Below are 18,793 nucleotides of genomic sequence, written 5' to 3'. Positions count from 1 at the left end.
ATCCTTGCTCAAAGCAGGGTCAGGTAAAACCATGTTGTAGAAGGTACTGTCCAGTCAAGCACATATAAAAATCTTCATTCTAAAAAAGAACGTGCTTGGACCACACACCCCCAAAACCCACAAAAATACACCAACAAAAAACAACACACTCATAACTAAGTTCTGAGAAGACTTCACATTTCACATTCCCAAGATTTCCAAAAGCTGCTCTAAAGCACAGGAGTACTAAACATGCCATCCCAGACTTCTGCCTTAGAGTCAGACTCAAAGGAGACAGATATCTGAAACAGTCAGCCACACTTTCATATAAAGCAGAAGACAGCATCAGCCAAATTCCTTCTTTGCAGGTGACTTCAATGAACACTTTGCTAGCTGGTGTGTATATGGTAATTATAAAAACAGATAGAATAGGCTTAGCTAGCTGTTCTGTTTAGTTTGACACCTGTTTTGTTTTCTTTTCTATGCTGCTCAGGGACAGACATTTACTAACAAGATGTGCCCTGAAGTGTGCTGATTTCATCTTGCAGCACTAAGCAAGATGAAGAGGAATTTTGGAATGGGAGAGTTAAAAGCCTCTTCCATCTCCTTACCTCAGCTAAAACGTTTAAGTGTGAAGTTTGGTACTTCAGCAAGAAGGAGAAATGACCTAGAATAAAACTGATACACAGGAGTCTTGTTATTTTTATATTGTAAGGCCTCTCTGTATATTTCTGTAGGTGCTGCTACCACTTCTCTCTCTGGGGATCATGCTGTAAAGGCTCCTGTTTCACACCATGGACTCTGCCCTCTGCCAGAACATCAGACCATTTTCAGGAGCTGTGGGGCAGCTATGCAACCTGCACACACACTTCACACTTTCACAGAAACCTTCATTAAAGCAACAAAGCAGAGCACTTTCTACAGGGAGGCAGATCAGCACAAAACCTGTTTTGCAGATGGGAGAAAATGACACAGAGGTTTTGTTTCTCCCAAGGCAGCTGCCTCTGACTGACACAAGGGAGGATAACAAGAGAAGGATCTAGCAAACACAATCTATTAAATTGTGCTCTCTGGGATAGGACCAAAACAACTGTCTAGTCCTGGACGTGGAAGAAACCAGTTTTCCCTCTAAGTGTTCCCACCTGTCTCAAGACACAAGGAGTAAATGAGAATTACTCATTCTTCTTGCTATACTGGTGTCACAAAGAAGCACAGAATCGTTTAGGTTAGAACAGACCTTTAAGATCATGGAGCCCAAACGTTAATCCAGCACTGCCAGTCTCCCAGTAAACCATGTCCCTAACTGCCACATCTACATGTCTTTTAAATACCTTCAGGGATTGTGACTCGAGTCTGTTCCATGCTTGGTCTTATGCAAGAAAAAAAATAAGGCAGTGTTCCATCTATAATCAAAACAGAAGGGCAGGAACATACCCACGAGAATTAATAAGTATTGGTTTGGAAGGCACATTTTTTAAACGATCAATCAGTGGAGCTCACTGCCATGAACTACTGTGGTGGGAAGGAGGCCTATCAGCTACACAAATTTCAGACTTATACAAGCTAGAACCAAAGTAAAGAAAGAAAGAAACATCAACTCCTGTCTCATAGCACAATAAACTCATCTCTCACTGGCCTGTTTAGTAAGGAATCCCTTCTATCAGATTTCATTCTATCTGAAACTAATCCTGTGTGGCAGCTTCCAAGGCCCTGTGCAGACTTTCCACATTACAGTGACTAATAAGGGCAGAAGTTAAATTAAAAAATATACAATTGTTCCATCAGAGTCTTGGATCAGCAAGACAGACCCTGAGAAAAGTAAATGAAAATGAGCAAATTAGAGAGCTGGTAAGTCCTCCTCACGTGTGTAATCTATTAAAATCACTGAGCCAAGATTGATGTGGTTTAGTTCAAAAGACAAAAGCAAGAAGAAACATGAAAGCAGACTTCAAATACATAAGGGATGACACACAGAAAAAAGAAATAATCCACTCTCAATATCTATCTTGGAGAAGATAACTAGTAATTAATTTAAATTACAGCAAAGAATTTAGGAAGCACACAAAGCTTTCTCACAGTAAGGACAGTTAAACAGTGGAATGAATGATCTGAAAATGGTGCTCCTTTATAACAGTACCTTCATCCAACCTGTCAGCAAAACCTCTGAGAAAAGATACAGGTAAACCTGATTCTGCCTTGGTGCCAAGGAATTGTGGTTTAACCCCAGACAGCAACTAAGTACCATGCAGCTGCTCAATCACTCGCAATGCTTCTCTCTCCCCACAGTGGGGAGAAGAATTGGAAATAAAAGGTAAATCATGTGGGTTGAGATAAGAATAATTTAATAACTGAAACCTCATCATCATACTCATGATAATCATAATAACCATCAGCAGAGTGAGAGAGGGTAAGAGAACCAAAGAGAAACAAGTGATGCACAATACAGCCCATTATACAATCGCTCACTGCCAGCTGCCCATCCCACCCACAAACAAGAATCACCTCCCTCTGGGTAACTCCTGCAGTTTATTTACTGGGCATGACATTCTATGGCCTGGAATGTCCCTTTGGCCAGTTCAGGTCCCCTGTCCTGGCCCTGATTCCTCCTTGCTTTTGTGGACATCCTCACTGGCAGAGCACAAGTCACTGAAAAGTCCTTGACACAGGGTTAGCACTACTTAGCCAGAGCCAAGATATCAGTGTGTTATCAGTATCATTCTCATCCTGAATCCAAAACCACAGCACTGTACCAGATACTAAGAAGAAAATTAACTCTGTCCCAGCCAAAACCAGATAGGGGTGCATGAAGTTCCTTTTGGTCCTAATTTCAGTTATTACTTTCTCTTCAACTAGCTTGCTTACTGAACAAGTGCAAGACAGCCAAATACAACTTCACTGCAAGCTAGTAGATAAAAGGAAACTGCTTGCTCTCTTATTCAGTGCTAAGCATTCATGAAATTCAGTAATTGATGTATCATAGCTCTGCAGATATTTCTATTGTTATATTTATCTTAACAGCAAAACTCAGTAAGAGCCTGAAATACGGTGCAAAGATCACTTGTTATGTTCACACTGTGGTCCTACCCTTATAACCACTGGGCAAAACAGCACCCTTGGGTACCCTGAGCAGAAGATTAAGCAATACTTCAGCTCCAGCAAGCTGAAATTAACCCCCACAGAACTACAGGAGAAACAAAAAGCACAACACAGACAGATATTTTCTCAAGCAAATTACTGCCACTGCAGTCTAAGTTGCTGCTGCCCTATGATATATAATAACAGAACCACCTGTTCAACCAAAGGACAAGGGAAGTATTTCCTTCTAATGTTGAGCTTTGCCCTTAGTGTCAGTTTCTAAGTGTTCTTAAAAATACAGCTCTGGTCTCAGACTTCCCCTCTCTGACAGAGAGTTGTGAATCAGATAGACTCACACCTCTGGCACATAGACAGTCTTGGTTATTAGGTATTATCTTTTATTATTACATTCTTTCCATACCTGACATCTCTCCTGCCAGTATTAGGTCTCTCCTACTTTCATAAATCTTATCTCACAATAAGAAATCACTTAATTTTTTCAAAAGGTGAAATATTCAATCTTTTTTATAAAGAGACTCCACTTCTATTTCTGGAGTCACTAGGTGTGTTCTTTTGCCCTCCTGACTTCAGAAGCATTGTTGGCTGCATAAACACAATTCACTTACCTTTTGTGTCCTGCATCACAATTGAGCTGTACTTCAAGAAGGTTATCAGCAGGTTGCTCGTTTGCACATCAGCATCCAAAGGCAGCTCTGCAGAGCTTATGACTGGAACAAAGCAGATAAGACACATTTATCCTATACAAAACCAGAAATAACTATACAGAGAACTAAGACACAGACTCACAGGTCTGGAGTAGGATCAGCCTACTGCAGGGCCATCTGACCTCCTCCTCCATGACCACCCAGGAAAGATTTTGTTATGAAGACTGGTACCACTCCCTCAAAGACCATTTCTCCCGCTCTAAGCACAGACTGTGGTACCCTGCAAAGTGATATCCTTCTCTGTGCTGCCCCTGCTCCTCTTCCCAGGGAGATGAGCCCACAGTTTTAGCTCTCATCAACATCCCCAGCGTAGGGAAACCGGGATATTCGCACTGACATCCAATTAATTCTTACAAGCAACACAGATAACAGTCACACAATTCTCATTTTGTAAAAAGACGTGCCCAGGAAAGGCCCTTCCCCGTTTCAGCAATTTTGAAATGTTAGTTCCAAAAGGTCTGTGTCAATTCCATTCTTCCCTCTCAACAACAGTTTCTCTTGCAGGAGCAACACACAAGACATAATGTAACAATTATTGCTGTACAAGAGATAGAAAAAGAAGGCAGAAACAGAAGATCTATAAAAACCAAGAAGCAAAAGCAGTCACAGCTTGTGCTACATACATCTCAACCAGCAGGAAGCAGAACCGTACTTGCCATACCCACAGCAGTTCATTGGCATTTCTCTAGGACACCAGCTGTACTTCTGACACCCTAACAGTGGACATCATCTGCCTCAGACTTTACAAGAAGCTATTTCATCTCCTCAGCTAATTGCACAATGTGCCTCCTCACTCATTCCCCCATTCCCCATGCACCATCTGAAGCACTGAGTTTATGAGCTGTCAAGCCTCTATCATGTGACTGAGCCACATTTTTACTGATGACTGAGCCTGAGCTGTCCTAAAGGGCCATTCTCTGCCTTTCCATTTGGAAAGCTTTACAAGAAATATTGAAAGGGAGGAGAAAGATCAGTGGGAAACATGCATCAAGCATTTGCCTGCAGATCCTGCCAGATAAGTCTGATACCATTTAAGATAAAGTAGCTCAGACAAAAAAAATCCCCAAGCTGATGGAGCTAGCTTAGGAACACTTCAGTAGAGTATATAATACAGCTTTGTATAAAAAAATTAAAAGTGAAAGAAATAGGTAGGAGCCCATAAAGAAATTTAAATTAAATTAAATTTCTTTTCTATTTCACATCAAAGATTTGGCAAACAAGATCCAATCAGAGAAATTACTGGTCTGAGAAAAAATTACTGCTTGAATTCTGTAGACATCAGTTTAGAGAATAATTCTTTGTTTTTCTGTGTGACCTGGACATAAGAAACAATTGCTTGATAATGAACCTGCTAATGGCAGAAAGTTCGGATGTATAAACACTCAGGAGTATCAGACTGCACACAAAGAATGGGATAAAAACAAGAACAGATAATAAACACAAGATGAAATTAACAATGCAATCCATAGGGTCAGGAATTCGGGGATTTATTTCCATGGCAAGCTGAGAGCTCATCAGCTGCAAACCAAATACCACGATGAGATCACGAGGTTACAAGCTACCAACATGAAAGGCTGAAGAGTGCAGTTCTACAACACATACCCAGAAAGGCACTTCCAGCAGAGACACAAACACTGTAATGCCCTGCACAAGGTGCTGGTGAGGCCTTGTCTCAACCACTGTGCATAATGAGCATAAGCTGTGTTCAAAGAAGATAAACTTGAACTTGAACAAGTTTAAAGATAGGCTAGTATGTTGACCAGAAGAAGAGAGCACCTTTCTTGTGAGACAGCAAAACACACAGGGGAGTAAACCAACATGTGAAGAAGAGCAACCTTTGTTTCAAGGGAGGCATGACACCATGACAAATGGGTATGAATTGACAAGAAATCCAGGTTGCAAAGTTGAATATTTCTAACCAAGGAACAAGATGCCAAAACTCCCCCCAACAGAAATTACTGGGAAACAGAGTCAGTCAGAGCCCGATAAATTCAAGGGATTGTATGATGATATGCCTGCAAGCACAGGGCACTAAACTCAAGAATTAAGGAGACCTTCTCCAGCTCTATGCAACTGTCCTGACACGACAATAACATGACTGTTCTGGCTGCCTAGGGGGTGAAACTCACAGGTTCTCTCATTCAGGAGGTCATAGATGGCTTGAATTACAATTGACCAAAGTCTCTCTCTTCTCATGCTATAAAAGCAGCCTAAGACAGGGCACCCTTTGCACTGGAAACAGATTTGCAGACCACTAGTACACACATTTTAAGTATTATATCATCTCTTTCCTGCCTATCCTCAGGAATGGTCAAGGCTTTTCTCACCTTTTAGGAAAGAAAAAGGTATTTATCACGAGATTGGACCTTGTAAGAAGTGAGGAATTACATCTGATTGTTGGATGACTCGGTTGGGGGCTCGGACGGGAAATAATTTCATCCTGTACACAACTGTATTTTGGTTCAGAGAAAAGTCTGCTTAAATAAAAAAACCCTTTCAAAATTCAAGGCTTGTATCTCATAACCCTGTAATGAGGCAAGCAAGGCTTCAACTGGGGCAAGGGCAGGCACAGAAGGATGAAGGAGACAAGCAAGGAGTAAAATGCAGGATTCTTTAAACTGTGCAGTGAGAGGCCCAGAGTACAGCAGAGGTTCTCATGAAACTCAGGATTACACAATCACCTTCAATACAAAACTGCAGCCCTTGGAAACAAGAGGCCAAATAGATCAATGCAACTTCACTGTTTGAATCACATAAAAAAAACATAACGGGGCTTTTATGTTATAAAGGTTGCACATTCCCAGGCATGAACTGGTTCAGTCCATTCAGTCTTGAAGACCTGGGACTCCTGACACATTACTAATTGCCATGTCTGTTGGCAAAGCCTGTGCAATGAGTCTGGAAGCTTTCTCACTCCCAATATTATGAATAGCTCAAAGATTTAGCTAAAAGTCTGAAAAATGTATTTATATCCCCAGTGGATCCCTCTTGAGCTGTTACAATGAACGTAGTGAATGAATATTTAACAACAGTAAGCAAACTGACATTTAGATAACTATGGTGACAGGCACACTTGATTTACATATTATGGATAAACAGTTTTTAGCAAAAGCCTCATTTCTCAAAAAAAAAAAGGAAGAAATCACTCTGAAGCACACATTGCTGCTTATCCTGGTTCATGATACAGACCTTTTTTAAAACATGTTTTGAAACTTTACAAGGTCTTAATTTACACTATAGGTTAACAGCCAGAGAAATTTCAAACTAGAATATGAACCCTTTTTTTATCCCAGACAGCATAAAAGAAAAGCACCTGAAATTCATACATGGATTTCTATATGCTAATGTAACTTGTAAACAGTTCAACTACACATTATTTTACTGCAGTAAAGAGGAAGCAATCTTATCATTCCAAAGCCAAAAAGCCTCTTGCTAACTGGCAGCCATAGGCAAATTTTACAGCTGAGTTGCAAGACCTTAGTAAATGAGGAAAATTCTGACATCTCTTTAAAACAGCAGTACTCAAGCACCACCAAACTAAACCAAGCCAAGGGCCACAAAAAAAAAAAAAATCACATTGTTGGGATCAACAAGGTGACAGCAGATAAAAATAAAGCAAGCTTCCCAATGCAACTGCTGCACATAAAGATCAGATCCTTATCTTAAATTTAGTAACCATACAAGCCACAAGAAGCCTCAAACTTCTCAAGATCATTGCCTCTGCTGAAAGTAGGATGGAGGTTTTGTTTTGTCTTGTGGTAAATGAAAAAAAAAAGTGCAAGCAAGCCGTAGATGTAGGTAAGCACAAATTCTGTCAGTTGTGTAATATGGTGTGGGGGTGGATACATTTGCAATGAACACATTGAACAGAAGCCCACAAAATGCCCATCCCTCTACATTTTATGTTATATGCACACAGAGACATAGGGGACTCTTTATCTGAAGCTTTTGTTATCCATGGCAACCAGATAGAATTCATCCATGAGGAGGATCATCCTTAACTAGGGTATCAAATGACCTGAATAGATGATATAACTGAGTAACCCAGACTGCTTTTCCCCAGAAATATTTCCAAACTGTGCTCTTTTCAAATTGACTCTGTTCCTTCATTAAACTCTCTTCAGTTCAGATGCCATTAAATACATGAAAACAGCCATTGCATTTCTTCTCTTCAACTAGGCTATATCTATCCATACCTTAAAATGAAAGGGCTTTATTTTAGATGGCTTCAAAGCATATTTACGTGGACACATAACATCTCATTTAGAAGAGAGATCTCAGGTTAAGCAGTCCTCTACAAAGCCTATCAAAGAAAAGGCAATAAGAGGGAGGAATATTTCCACACCCAGACCGAATTCAAATCCCAATTAATTCAAAGCTGAGGACAAGTGCATTAACGACAAGCAGGAATCCACAGCAATTCTCTGTAAATCTGTTCCAATGAGATATAATCCCAGGCAAAGGACCTGACACTAGAAATATTCATAAGTAAAAGCCTACATAGAATAACTAATGGGCTGGGTGTACTTTCATGCAAATACTGGGGCAGTACTATTTTCAGAAGGAATATCAGCATAATTGCATTGAGCAGTTCACAAGGCAAAATAAAAATAAATTTGAGTCAAAGAATCTTGCTCATGTTTAGCAAGGCATATTACTCCAGGAATATACCACCAAGTTACATCTGCTCCAGACAGACCTCATTAGTTGCCATCTCCAGAAAATAGTTTGCTAGTTATTTTACAGTTTTAAATTATTTTTCCTCAGGAGATGATTGCGCTTTTACCATCTGAAGAAGGCGGGGTGGTTCCAAGTGGAGTGACAGGTGTGTTTGGAACTGGGCTCGTTGGTGATGTCATCAGGCCCATTTCAGGGTGGCTCTAAGAGAAAACACAAATGAACAGGTCAACTGCTTCCCCAGGCACTAGAAACACAGACCACGACTTGTACAGTTCCATGCTCTTGCACAACAGACATCACTAAAGAAGTTTCAAGAAACTTCAACCTCTTCTCCAAAGAGCCAGGCCATGGTTCCTGACCTTGGATGTCTAACAATTAAACTGTACGTCAATTTCTCTACTCTACAAAACACAAAAATGCATCAGAAAGTGGTGGCTCTCCCCAGCAGACAGAAAAAATCCCCTTCCCTAATGCAGAATGGGAGAAGATTTGCAAAAGCCTACAATGTTAATAGCTTCTAATTCCCCCTAAAACAACCAAAGATGTGCATTTGATGTCTTCCCCCATGATCCTTTTACTTCTATTTTTAAGAGCAAGTTCTCCTTGCTCCTACCCCCCACCTGTTCATATTCAAAGATAATGGCAATTTATTACTTTTCTGTCTCACTGTAAAGCCCTGCAGGAAAGACACTGGAGGAAAACAGTGCATAACATAAATAATACTATAATTATTGATCCTCTCAGCTTCCATCAGCCAGCCGCTCTCCCCATTTCATCTTTGCTAATAGTTGCCTGCCTAATTACTGCTTTGACTTCACTCTTTGCAGGCTTCCGGACCCATCCACACTGGTGGGAGCGTAGGCAATCTGCCATGCTATTTTTGAGTCTGGCTGCCAAGCAAAGTGTCCATCTCATAGGGCAAGTTTTACATAAATGTATCATCTGCCTTAATATATCATCACAATTTCAAAATAAAAGGAAGATACAGAACTGCTGATTTGATGTTAGTTAGTTGCCCAGGATTTCTCACAAGTGGATATCCTCCACACTGCCTTTGAATATCTCATTTTATGAGCAACTGTAAATGCATATATTTTAGGGGAAGCACAGACACACATACTACAACTCAAAAACAATTTACATCCCTACAGCTACCAACTCGCACTTAAAATATAATTTTTCACTGAAAGTTTTACATAAGCCAGAATTCCTCAGACAGGTTTTGGGGGCTTACCTTCTTTCTCCAGAACAGTGACTGGCAGTTGAGAGACAAGAGTGCCACCCAGCAGCAAACCCGAGCACCCACAGCTGGTGAGCACACACTTAACGCTCCAGATACCCACACAACTGAATCCCTGCTCTTCCCATGTGCCACACAGCAGCAGGAAACCATTCATGCAGCACCAAGCAATGGACACCAGCTTAGGAGAGTGCATTCATCAGCTTTTATGAGGTTTTTTCAACATGACATAACCTACCTTGACCTCTCTTATATGAAGAATTACAGACAATCCACCATCAGCTCTCCAATTCAACCCACTGATCAGTGGCTGCTTCAACTTCTTTCACAAGTAGCTAGTCTATCCTTCTATTTTTAAGAGCTGATCTCTAGCTGATCTTTTTCTGCTCTGCTCTTTTCCCTGCCAAATGCCTCTAGTCCCTCAGGAGTATCTTGCCCACAGAAAGGCCTGAGTTGGTATTACCCAGAACTAAAAGAGCAGAAATCTCTGAGAAGTGGTAGGAATGAATAACCTGGGAAAAGACAAGCAGGGAACTCCAGCAAATTAAACACCCATGAAACTGAAGATTTCTTCAGAGGCTGTAGATCCGCTTATCAGACCTCTTCCATCACCACTACTGTCAGGAGTCCCCAAAGGTCTCCTCCATCATGCCAAGTGTCGAGCCTGCGATCTATGGCTGCACTCTGAGGACCTGAACAAACTGGGCAAAGGTGTTAACTGTTTTGTTGATGCTGCTCCTCTCACAGATTACAAGCAGTACCTACAAATCAAAATTAAAAGCCTGAACCTGAAGGTCTTCCTAAACACATCAGGCTACCCTTTCAGCACAATCACTGCATCACACACGCTCATTATCTGCCTCCCAGCAGCAACCACCTCTCCAAACTCACACAGCGTTTAGAAAAGCACCCAGAGATTTGTGATCAGAGCACCCTCTCAGAAGGCTGCTTCTCCACCATAAAAAGCCCAAGGACAAATGCTATGCTCCAACAACTGGTTCCCATGCCAAAGGGCCTGGACTCTTCAAGGAAGTCTGAACACAAAATAGTATTTGAAACAACAACAGTCACATGTCAGTTGGTCCCTAAGTGAAGAATACCTAAATAGACAACATCACACACTCCGTGCACACACATACAGGACAATCCATCCAATTTGGGAGCTGAATCAGCTTCTTTCTCTCAACCCTAACTAAACAAAACTATGATTTGCTCTGGAAGCTACAGCAACTGCTTTGCTCACTCCATCCTCCCCCTAAGTGGACTATCAATAGGGCACAGAAGGCACTCAATGCAGCCCTTCCCATTTAGTGGCAAAAATAAATCATTGTGACCTCAAAACTCTACTCATTTAATGTCAAGGAAGGAAGTATATAATAAAAATTCTTCCCCTGGTCCTGGCCTGCTTCTGTTCTTTCAAGCTGATCCTATGACAAGTATATAAGGGGGGAAAAAAAGAGAAACTATCTTTTAACCAATTCCATTTCTGGCTCTCTGATTTCAAAGACATCCACTACAAAGAAACGGGGAAACATTCCACTGAAACTCACTTGTGCCAGAACTGTGATGAAATTCCTGTTTAAGTGAACAGCTTCATAGAGGGCCAGAAGGATTGCTTCATTTGTTCTGTGGGAAGGATACAGACAAAGGCACAGTTAGTGATCAGAATACCAGGAGCCAAGATCTTCAGAAGTGTGGCCTATCTGAAAAAATAATTTTTTTCAACGATGGAAAACTCTGCCTCTGAAATCCAGTTGTTCTTCCAACTATAAGTAGTACTAATTACAGCACTAGTAGTAGCAACCCATAAAAAAAGCTATTTTTAGAGCACAACTACAATCTTTGTTGCTTTCCCACTGAAGATGTCCCTGGTTGCTCAGTGTTTTCCACTTAAAGTCCTCTCTTTAAAGAGCAGAGGGCCCTAAAGACACTAAAATCCCTCATATTTATCACTTGCCCCCTTAATTTATTAAATACTTTGGTGAGGGCCAGAGTGCACGAACTTTTCTTCTCATGTGCCACCTCTGAGACACTTATTATATGTCATAAAAACCACTGGAGTTTTTTTAATAGACTTCATTACAAGCAATTCAGCTGTGTCTCCTCCTGCTGTACTCTTCTCACAGAAGGGCAAATCCACAGTTTGCAGGGTGTGGTAGCATTTTAGTGACAGGAGAGCCTGCTGCTCTAGTTTGCTTTGTGACATGAAACAGGTCTGTGAGGGAAGGGATGGCACCGACCACTCCACCGTGTAAATAACATCTGTGCACTTACTGGACAGAGATCTTCTCATCAGCATCTGCTATGAACATGCTGCCCACCTATGGAAAGAGAGAGCATTGCACAGCAGGAATTTGGGAAAGCTATTAGACAATAAGAGACAACACATGGATGAAAATACATTTTATTTTGCTGCACTGTCACTGACCAATGCTTCACCTGTCAAATCACAAAAAAGGACAAAAAAAAAAAAAAAAAAAAAAAAAGACTGGATCTTGAATCCCAGCCTGGATAGGTTTGCCATATTTTAAGAGGACAACAGAGATTATTTCCTACCTCTTTGCCCCAGGGTGGCCATAGTTTTACACAAGTCACTCCTACAGACAGCTGTCAACACTGAACTACCCTCACCTACAGGAAATTTTTCTGTCAGTTAGATTTCAGAATACTATGAAATCTCTGACTAAAGCAAAGCTAAACTGAAGAAAGGGGAACAGTGGATACTCTTTACAAGGAAGAAATTTGCAACTGTTTTTGAAGGGAACCCCTTCAAAAATGCAGACAGTGCCCACTGCAGAATCCAAGCTTTGTTCCATAGCTAAAGTGCATCCATGCTTGAGAAACAAAACAGTAAAGAAATAGAACCTCAAAGACCAGTGACAGACCAGACTATGCACCACTATGATTTAGGCCACATCACCAGATTAGTAAATAGCTTTTAAAAATATATAGCTGTTTAAAAGGATTAAAAAGTTTTTAAAAAGATTAGAAGTTTAAAATAAGGTGATTTTTAAAATAAAGTCACCTAGAGTGAAAAATATGCAGGAAAAGAATTTCAGCTATCAAGAGTAGAGATCAGAGAGTCCTTTGAAAGAGCTTTCCCAGCCAGAGAACACACTCGTCAGAATACAACCACTTCAGTTGTATTTAGTTTCGATTTGTTCAACCCATCTCTACCTCCAGAACTCACATTCCAAACTCAAACTTTTTAGAAACACTCTCCTGCTGAACTTGCATGAATGCACCTTTTTAAGAATGGAAAAACACTTTTCTTGCTTACCATGTTAGTTAGGGCAGAGAAGAAACCAGTCTGATGCTCCTCTTCTTTATCTTTGTATTGCCTGAACAAAAAGGAATAAGGATAAAGTTTCAGGGTTAGACATGGAACCAGGGTAACTTCCCCTAAATCCCTATGTATTAGTCTTATTTGACAAGAATATAGGATAGAGGAAACTTCAACATTCAACAGTCTTTTTCAATAACTCACAAACAAAGAGACAAAGGGTATTAAAATATTGTAAATTGTGTAGAGCTGAAGTGAGGCTGCTGAAAGATGTGAAACTTGAAACAATGCTTGTGCTGTTAAAGAGGACACAAGCAATTTGGGCTAACTCTGAAGGAAAGGGATTAAGTGGCTTCAGAAATTTTGTCCTGCACTGGACAAACAGTAATAAGCCACATGGGCACACAGGGTCAGTAGCCACAGAAGAGTTTCATTTCATCATCCACTACAGAAAAAAATCAGAGTTGGTCATCCAACTGGGTGCAGAAAGAAACCAGCAGAAGTAGCCAGCAAATACCACATGGACCTTTAGGGTTCATGGCCTGATCCCACTTTCCTGGAGCAAGTGAAGAGACTGTAGAACTAGAGCAAGTGAAGTCAACAAACAGGCTGGGTACCCCAGATTTAAGCTACACTGCTTCATCTGGCACTCAAAGGGACTAGCAAAGCTCACACGGCCATTTATCATGTCTGTCCCACAGGAATCTGATCACACACATGTAACATGGCAAGAAACCAACTCTGAATACTTGGGAAAGGGGGAAGGAATGAGCTAAGCAAAACAGGCCATAATCTGAGACAGCTTTTGTCAGAATGAAGGAAATTGGGTGGGTGAAGTTTTTTCTGCTTTACTCAAATCATTTACTTTGTTAAATACATCTACATGATTTGCTGATTTTGCAAGTCACCTGCATAACCATCACAGCAGGCTTTCAAAGGAATTAAAACATTTTCCTGGATATTTTGAGAATCATACTGCACAAAAAATAATTCTTGAGTTTCCTAGGTGAAATTGCTGTAAGTTTGCAAATTTTTCTAAAGCACTTTTCTCTTAGGAAAACTTGAATGTTTTATGCGGCTACTTATGAAGTAGAGGCTAAGAATATGCTACCCTTTCTGCTGACTTTCTGGCTCTTTCTTCAGCAGGAGTTACTGCTTTGCACCATTTGGAAGAGGTTACATCTCCTAATCATCTCTGATCTGGCATGTGGACAGCACTGGATGCATTTGTTTGTTGTAGACAGTGTTTGGCTAAATCAATTTTTCAACAGAGAAGTTGTCAGTAAATTATTATCTTTTCACTTGTGACTAAGATTTTACACAAAGTTCATACAGAGGTAAAATACATGACAGTAAAAACAGACAATGGATATCTTCCCCTACAGCAAGATCTCTCCTGAAGCACGTCAGCCCAGCTGGTACAGATGCATGGAGATTTGCAATGACTGCATCAACTGCAGCAAAGTACCTCAAAGAATAAGACTATTCCCTGCCTCTCCAGGTGCATCAAGGCTGTCAGGTGATAAACAAGTGCTTTAACACAAAAAGAAAATAAAGTTTGTGAAAATGTACAGTAACTATCACGTATTGAAAAACAAGACACAATTTGATTTTACCTGTTATATTCCGATAAAGCCTGGGCAATTACAAGTCCCATTCCCTGAAAAAAAAGCATTTAAAAATACTTCACATTAAAATCTCAAGGGAGAAAAAAATCACACCCTGAACACACATTGCAATGCTGCCCCCCCCCACGATAAACTAGCATGGTATGCAGAATTTCCCTTGAGGCTGTTTGCACTATTAAGATGTGCTATGATACAACAACATTATAACACAAAAACCCAGACAACAAAATTGAAAGTTAATTACTAATGACTAAGTTAAACAGAAAGCATGTACTCTTGGACCTCCAGATAGAGCTCTCACTCAAGAAGCCTCAGTAAAGCATCAAGAAATTTAGAAAGAAGTTGGTGTCAGAGGAAGGACATCCAAAAATTCAAAACAAAGAGTCATAGACACGAATAACCTTTGACTTCTCGCAAACAGCCTCCACCATTACAGAACTCCTAGCAGTTCTCACCCTTTAATTAGCATGGACCTTGCTTTCTACTTCATGCCTAAAGAGCAGCTTCCAAGTCCAGAACTCACATAACTCAGTCTGCTGTAAATTTTAATCCAGGCCTGGATATGAAACTCAGACTGTGGCTACAACCCAAAATATATTGCAGAACTCTTGACTCAGTTACGAGCTGGTACTGAGTTACAAGAATTCACTCGTGGACTGGTAAAATCAAGTGACACAGCACCGGAAATGAGATTCCCTCTGGCATAAATCATCCTGTGCCTCTTTGGCACATGACAGCAAACAGTGTACAGATAGTTCACAAATACATAATAGGTCAACTTTAGCATGTTCCTTGCTACCTAGCTTTTAATCACCATTTAACTGGTGATCAAACTATCCAAATCATGAGCTGCCTAACCTATCACAAGAAGATGGGGCTGAACAACCACTGTACTGGTGCTCCTTAGAGCAGCACTGTTCTGAGACCTGATTTCTCCCATACACCATGCTGGCATCCATCACCCTACACTTCATGTGAAAGAGCATCTTTAGCAGCACAGAGGAATCAAGTCAAGTACTCACATTGAGTGTGGCCTCATCATCCACAATGGACAGCTTCACAATGTAGGGATTCACTGACTGCTCAAGGTGGGGTGAAAAAGAAGAAAAAAAATGGTTTTAAGTTCAGCCTTCAGGGGAAAAAAAAAACTATTATGTTTCCAAGTTTACACAACCACCTGGGAAGAATCTCTGTCCTGTCCCATAAAACAGAATACACATAAATAAGCAGAGTCACAGCACACACTAAGACCACTAGGCCAGGGACATGTCCCCTTATTGGCTCAGCCATGCAGTCTCCTGATGTTATTCAGGAGGGACCAGCTCATCTGTCAGTCTGGAAAGTGGAGCAGCTATCCTGCAAGCCTGTTATCTGTGACACACACACAGTTTTGCAGCAGGAACAGGCAGTGAAGCTGGAAGCAGCATTAGTGCTCTGCTATCTCCCTACTGCAGCACCCTGCAAAGATTGCTTAAAGCAGCACCCGGGAAGGCAGGACAACATTCTAGACTCATCTGCTGCTGGGTTAGAGAGCAACACTTTGTTTGCACCACTAAGAGCTGGAAGTCTCTAGAGAACATAAATGCCTTGAATTTAGCTGAAGAAAGAACACAGGCTTCATCTATAAAGACAAATGCTAATAATTTGGGAAGCATTTCAGATTAGCAATGCACATTTTTCCTGGGTTTTGTGTGTGTCAGTGCAGAACTAAAAAAGTTTATTTTGAATCAAGACACAGAAGAAAAGTCTCATCTGCAGGCAGGTCATTTTTCAGGGAATTGGAGCTTGAATAATTACTTTTTTGTTAAAGAAATTAAAAAAAAAAAAAATTGAGTTATGCAAGACCTTTGGGAAAAAAAAGAAAAACACATGAACTTTCTGATTCTCCAAAGCTGTGTCTTTCAGACCTGTAGTTGTCTACAGCAAGGAGAGGCAAGTGCACAAAACTGGACATGAAGGGTTGCTGGATACACTGTATGCTGCCAGACAAGCACACAAAGGGAAAACCCCACATTCTAACTAATTTCTTTCAGCTCTAACAAAAGACACAAGGTAATTCTAGCAGATTGAACATGATGCAAACAAACTTCTGCCTATATGTAATCAATTAGTACGTATTCAAAATTCACTACTTGATTTTATGTTTTAACTTGCTATCCTATCAGCCATCCCTTAAAACATTGGGAAAGTGATCAAATAAATACTTTTTCTCTCAGCATTTTCTTTCTCACAGTATCAATGCAGAAGTATTTTCTCTGAAATTAGGACTAGTATTAAAAAAAATATATAGTTGATGGCTTGGATAAGTATATACTTGGAACAACTTCTGAAAACTATTAGGATTTCAATCAGGGGCATCCCTTTAAAGGTTCCAAGTAAAGAGATGTAAATCCCTAGAACAGAAGTCAATAAGCAAGCCAAGATCTCATCAACATGGGTAATGACAACATGGAGAGATACTCTCCAAGGAATTGGAGAGATTACAAAATTCACATCCCAAAAATACAAAAGAAGATCCTAATGTAAACACAGTGGTATTTACACTAAAAACAGACAAAATCATAGTCAGCTAATGAATTTTGAGCCTTTTTAGATTTTCTTAAACAGCTGGAAAGACAACCAATGGAGTTCAGACCAAAAGAGAACCTTTCAGCTGCACCATAGTTAACTAAAAAGAGAACTCCAGAGCACCTGAGGCATGAAAGTGTGCTACAAGTCACTGACAACCAGACAACCACCATACTGACCCTAAGGGCCAAAGAACAGCAAATGAAAGCAGCTACTCAAGGACAAAGCTTATGCCTGCATTACTGGAGGCTTGGCTTGTAGCACTGCTACCAAGGGCAGTGCTGGGCAGTTGTCACATAAAACCCTCCTGGGAATAGCTTTCAGCCTTGCCAGAGGAGCTGGTTGGGCTGAAGTTCCCCTTGCTACACGTCTGCTTCAGCTGGATTGCATGGATCGCACTTTTCAAACATCAGCACAACTTCCTTAAGAGTGCCCAGTTTCAAGATATCTCAGAGTGTTCTCCAAAGCACTTGACCCCAGCTCAACACTCCCCAGAAAGCCAAGGACAAGTCTCCTGCACTCACAGCATTCTACCTGACTAAGGACATAAACTGCAGTCCACAGGGATCCCTGCCTCAGGGATGGCATTACACAGCTCTCCACCATTTGTCTGAACGTGGCAATGAGACCTCTGGTCCTCCTAGTCCACCCTCATAAGTAACCCCACTTACAGATAATTCCCAACAGTTTTCCCTCATAGCCAGGTATCATAGTCTACTGATGTCAGACTCCATGCTCCTGTTCCATGCTACCACAGCACAGAATGCTGAAGAGAATCTGCAATTCATGATTCTGACATCATTGACAGGAATGAGAAATTGACAGGCATTACTTTGACACCAAGTGTAGTTCCTGTCCTTGCATATTCTCTAGATCTATTCATAATTCAGAACTAGATCTATTATAAAACCAGGTAGGTTTTGAAGCCTGCTCCCTATTTGTAATTCTGTTGAAGGGCAGGTTATTCCAGAACTTTCCTATTTGCTGCCTAATGAAGTATATTAAAATATTCCTATTTATGAAAAAAAAAAACCCTGATCATTAAAGCATCATGCCTCATACAAAGTAAAGCCAACATTAGGTGTTGTTCTGACATCTGAAATGTTTTTTTTCAAGCTGATGAATAACGGAAAAAAAATGGGAATATACCATAAACATAAAAAGGATGATGAATAAAGTTCCTCAAAGAGGAATCCATCAAAGAGAGAGAGAAAAAGACTTCTCTTGGAACTACTAGCTGTGATGTTTCAGTTCATTCTTTGGTCACAGCTTCACCATCTCTTCTGGGGATCTGTGCTCTTTCAGTCAGCTAGTCAGGTCCCAAATCATAAATTCAGTCTGAAGCCCAGGATGACTGACAGCTCATTTTACTTTGGAGATTATGTATAACCACATACTCACACACACACACACACAGAGTCAGACATGTGGTTTGGCACAACAGCAACTCTTCCAAAAGGACCTTCCTCAGACTATTTCCACAAAGGAAATGCAAATTCCCTAGGGTAGTTTCTTTCATGCTGGCACAGAAGGAGCTGTAGGAGTATCACACACATTTGATTGTACACATACATCAGAGACAGACACAGGGAGGATAACAGGGCTGCCTTGCAAA

General features: G+C 40.7%; 1 protein-coding gene across 3 annotated transcripts in view; it reads right to left on the bottom strand.

Annotated features, from left to right (window-relative positions):
- Nucleotides 1-18,793, bottom strand: part of ARMH3 (armadillo like helical domain containing 3) — a 123,574-nt gene that overhangs the window by 92,105 nt on the left and 12,676 nt on the right. For all 3 annotated transcript variants that reach the window (XM_059851805.1, XM_059851804.1, XM_059851806.1), the window contains exons 9-15: nt 15,633-15,689; nt 14,599-14,642; nt 12,980-13,040; nt 11,974-12,020; nt 11,250-11,325; nt 8,566-8,659; nt 3,681-3,782 (exon numbers count right to left, since the gene is read on the bottom strand). In XM_059851805.1, the coding sequence (XP_059707788.1) occupies nt 3,681-3,782; nt 8,566-8,659; nt 11,250-11,325; nt 11,974-12,020; nt 12,980-13,040; nt 14,599-14,642; nt 15,633-15,689 (481 nt within the window). The remainder of the gene's footprint in view (nt 1-3,680; nt 3,783-8,565; nt 8,660-11,249; nt 11,326-11,973; nt 12,021-12,979; nt 13,041-14,598; nt 14,643-15,632; nt 15,690-18,793) is intronic.

Source organism: Haemorhous mexicanus, chromosome 7, assembly GCF_027477595.1.
Source record: "Haemorhous mexicanus isolate bHaeMex1 chromosome 7, bHaeMex1.pri, whole genome shotgun sequence".
In the NCBI taxonomy this organism is placed as follows: Eukaryota; Metazoa; Chordata; class Aves; order Passeriformes; family Fringillidae; genus Haemorhous; species Haemorhous mexicanus.
This window is presented reverse-complemented; position numbering and strand designations above follow the sequence as displayed.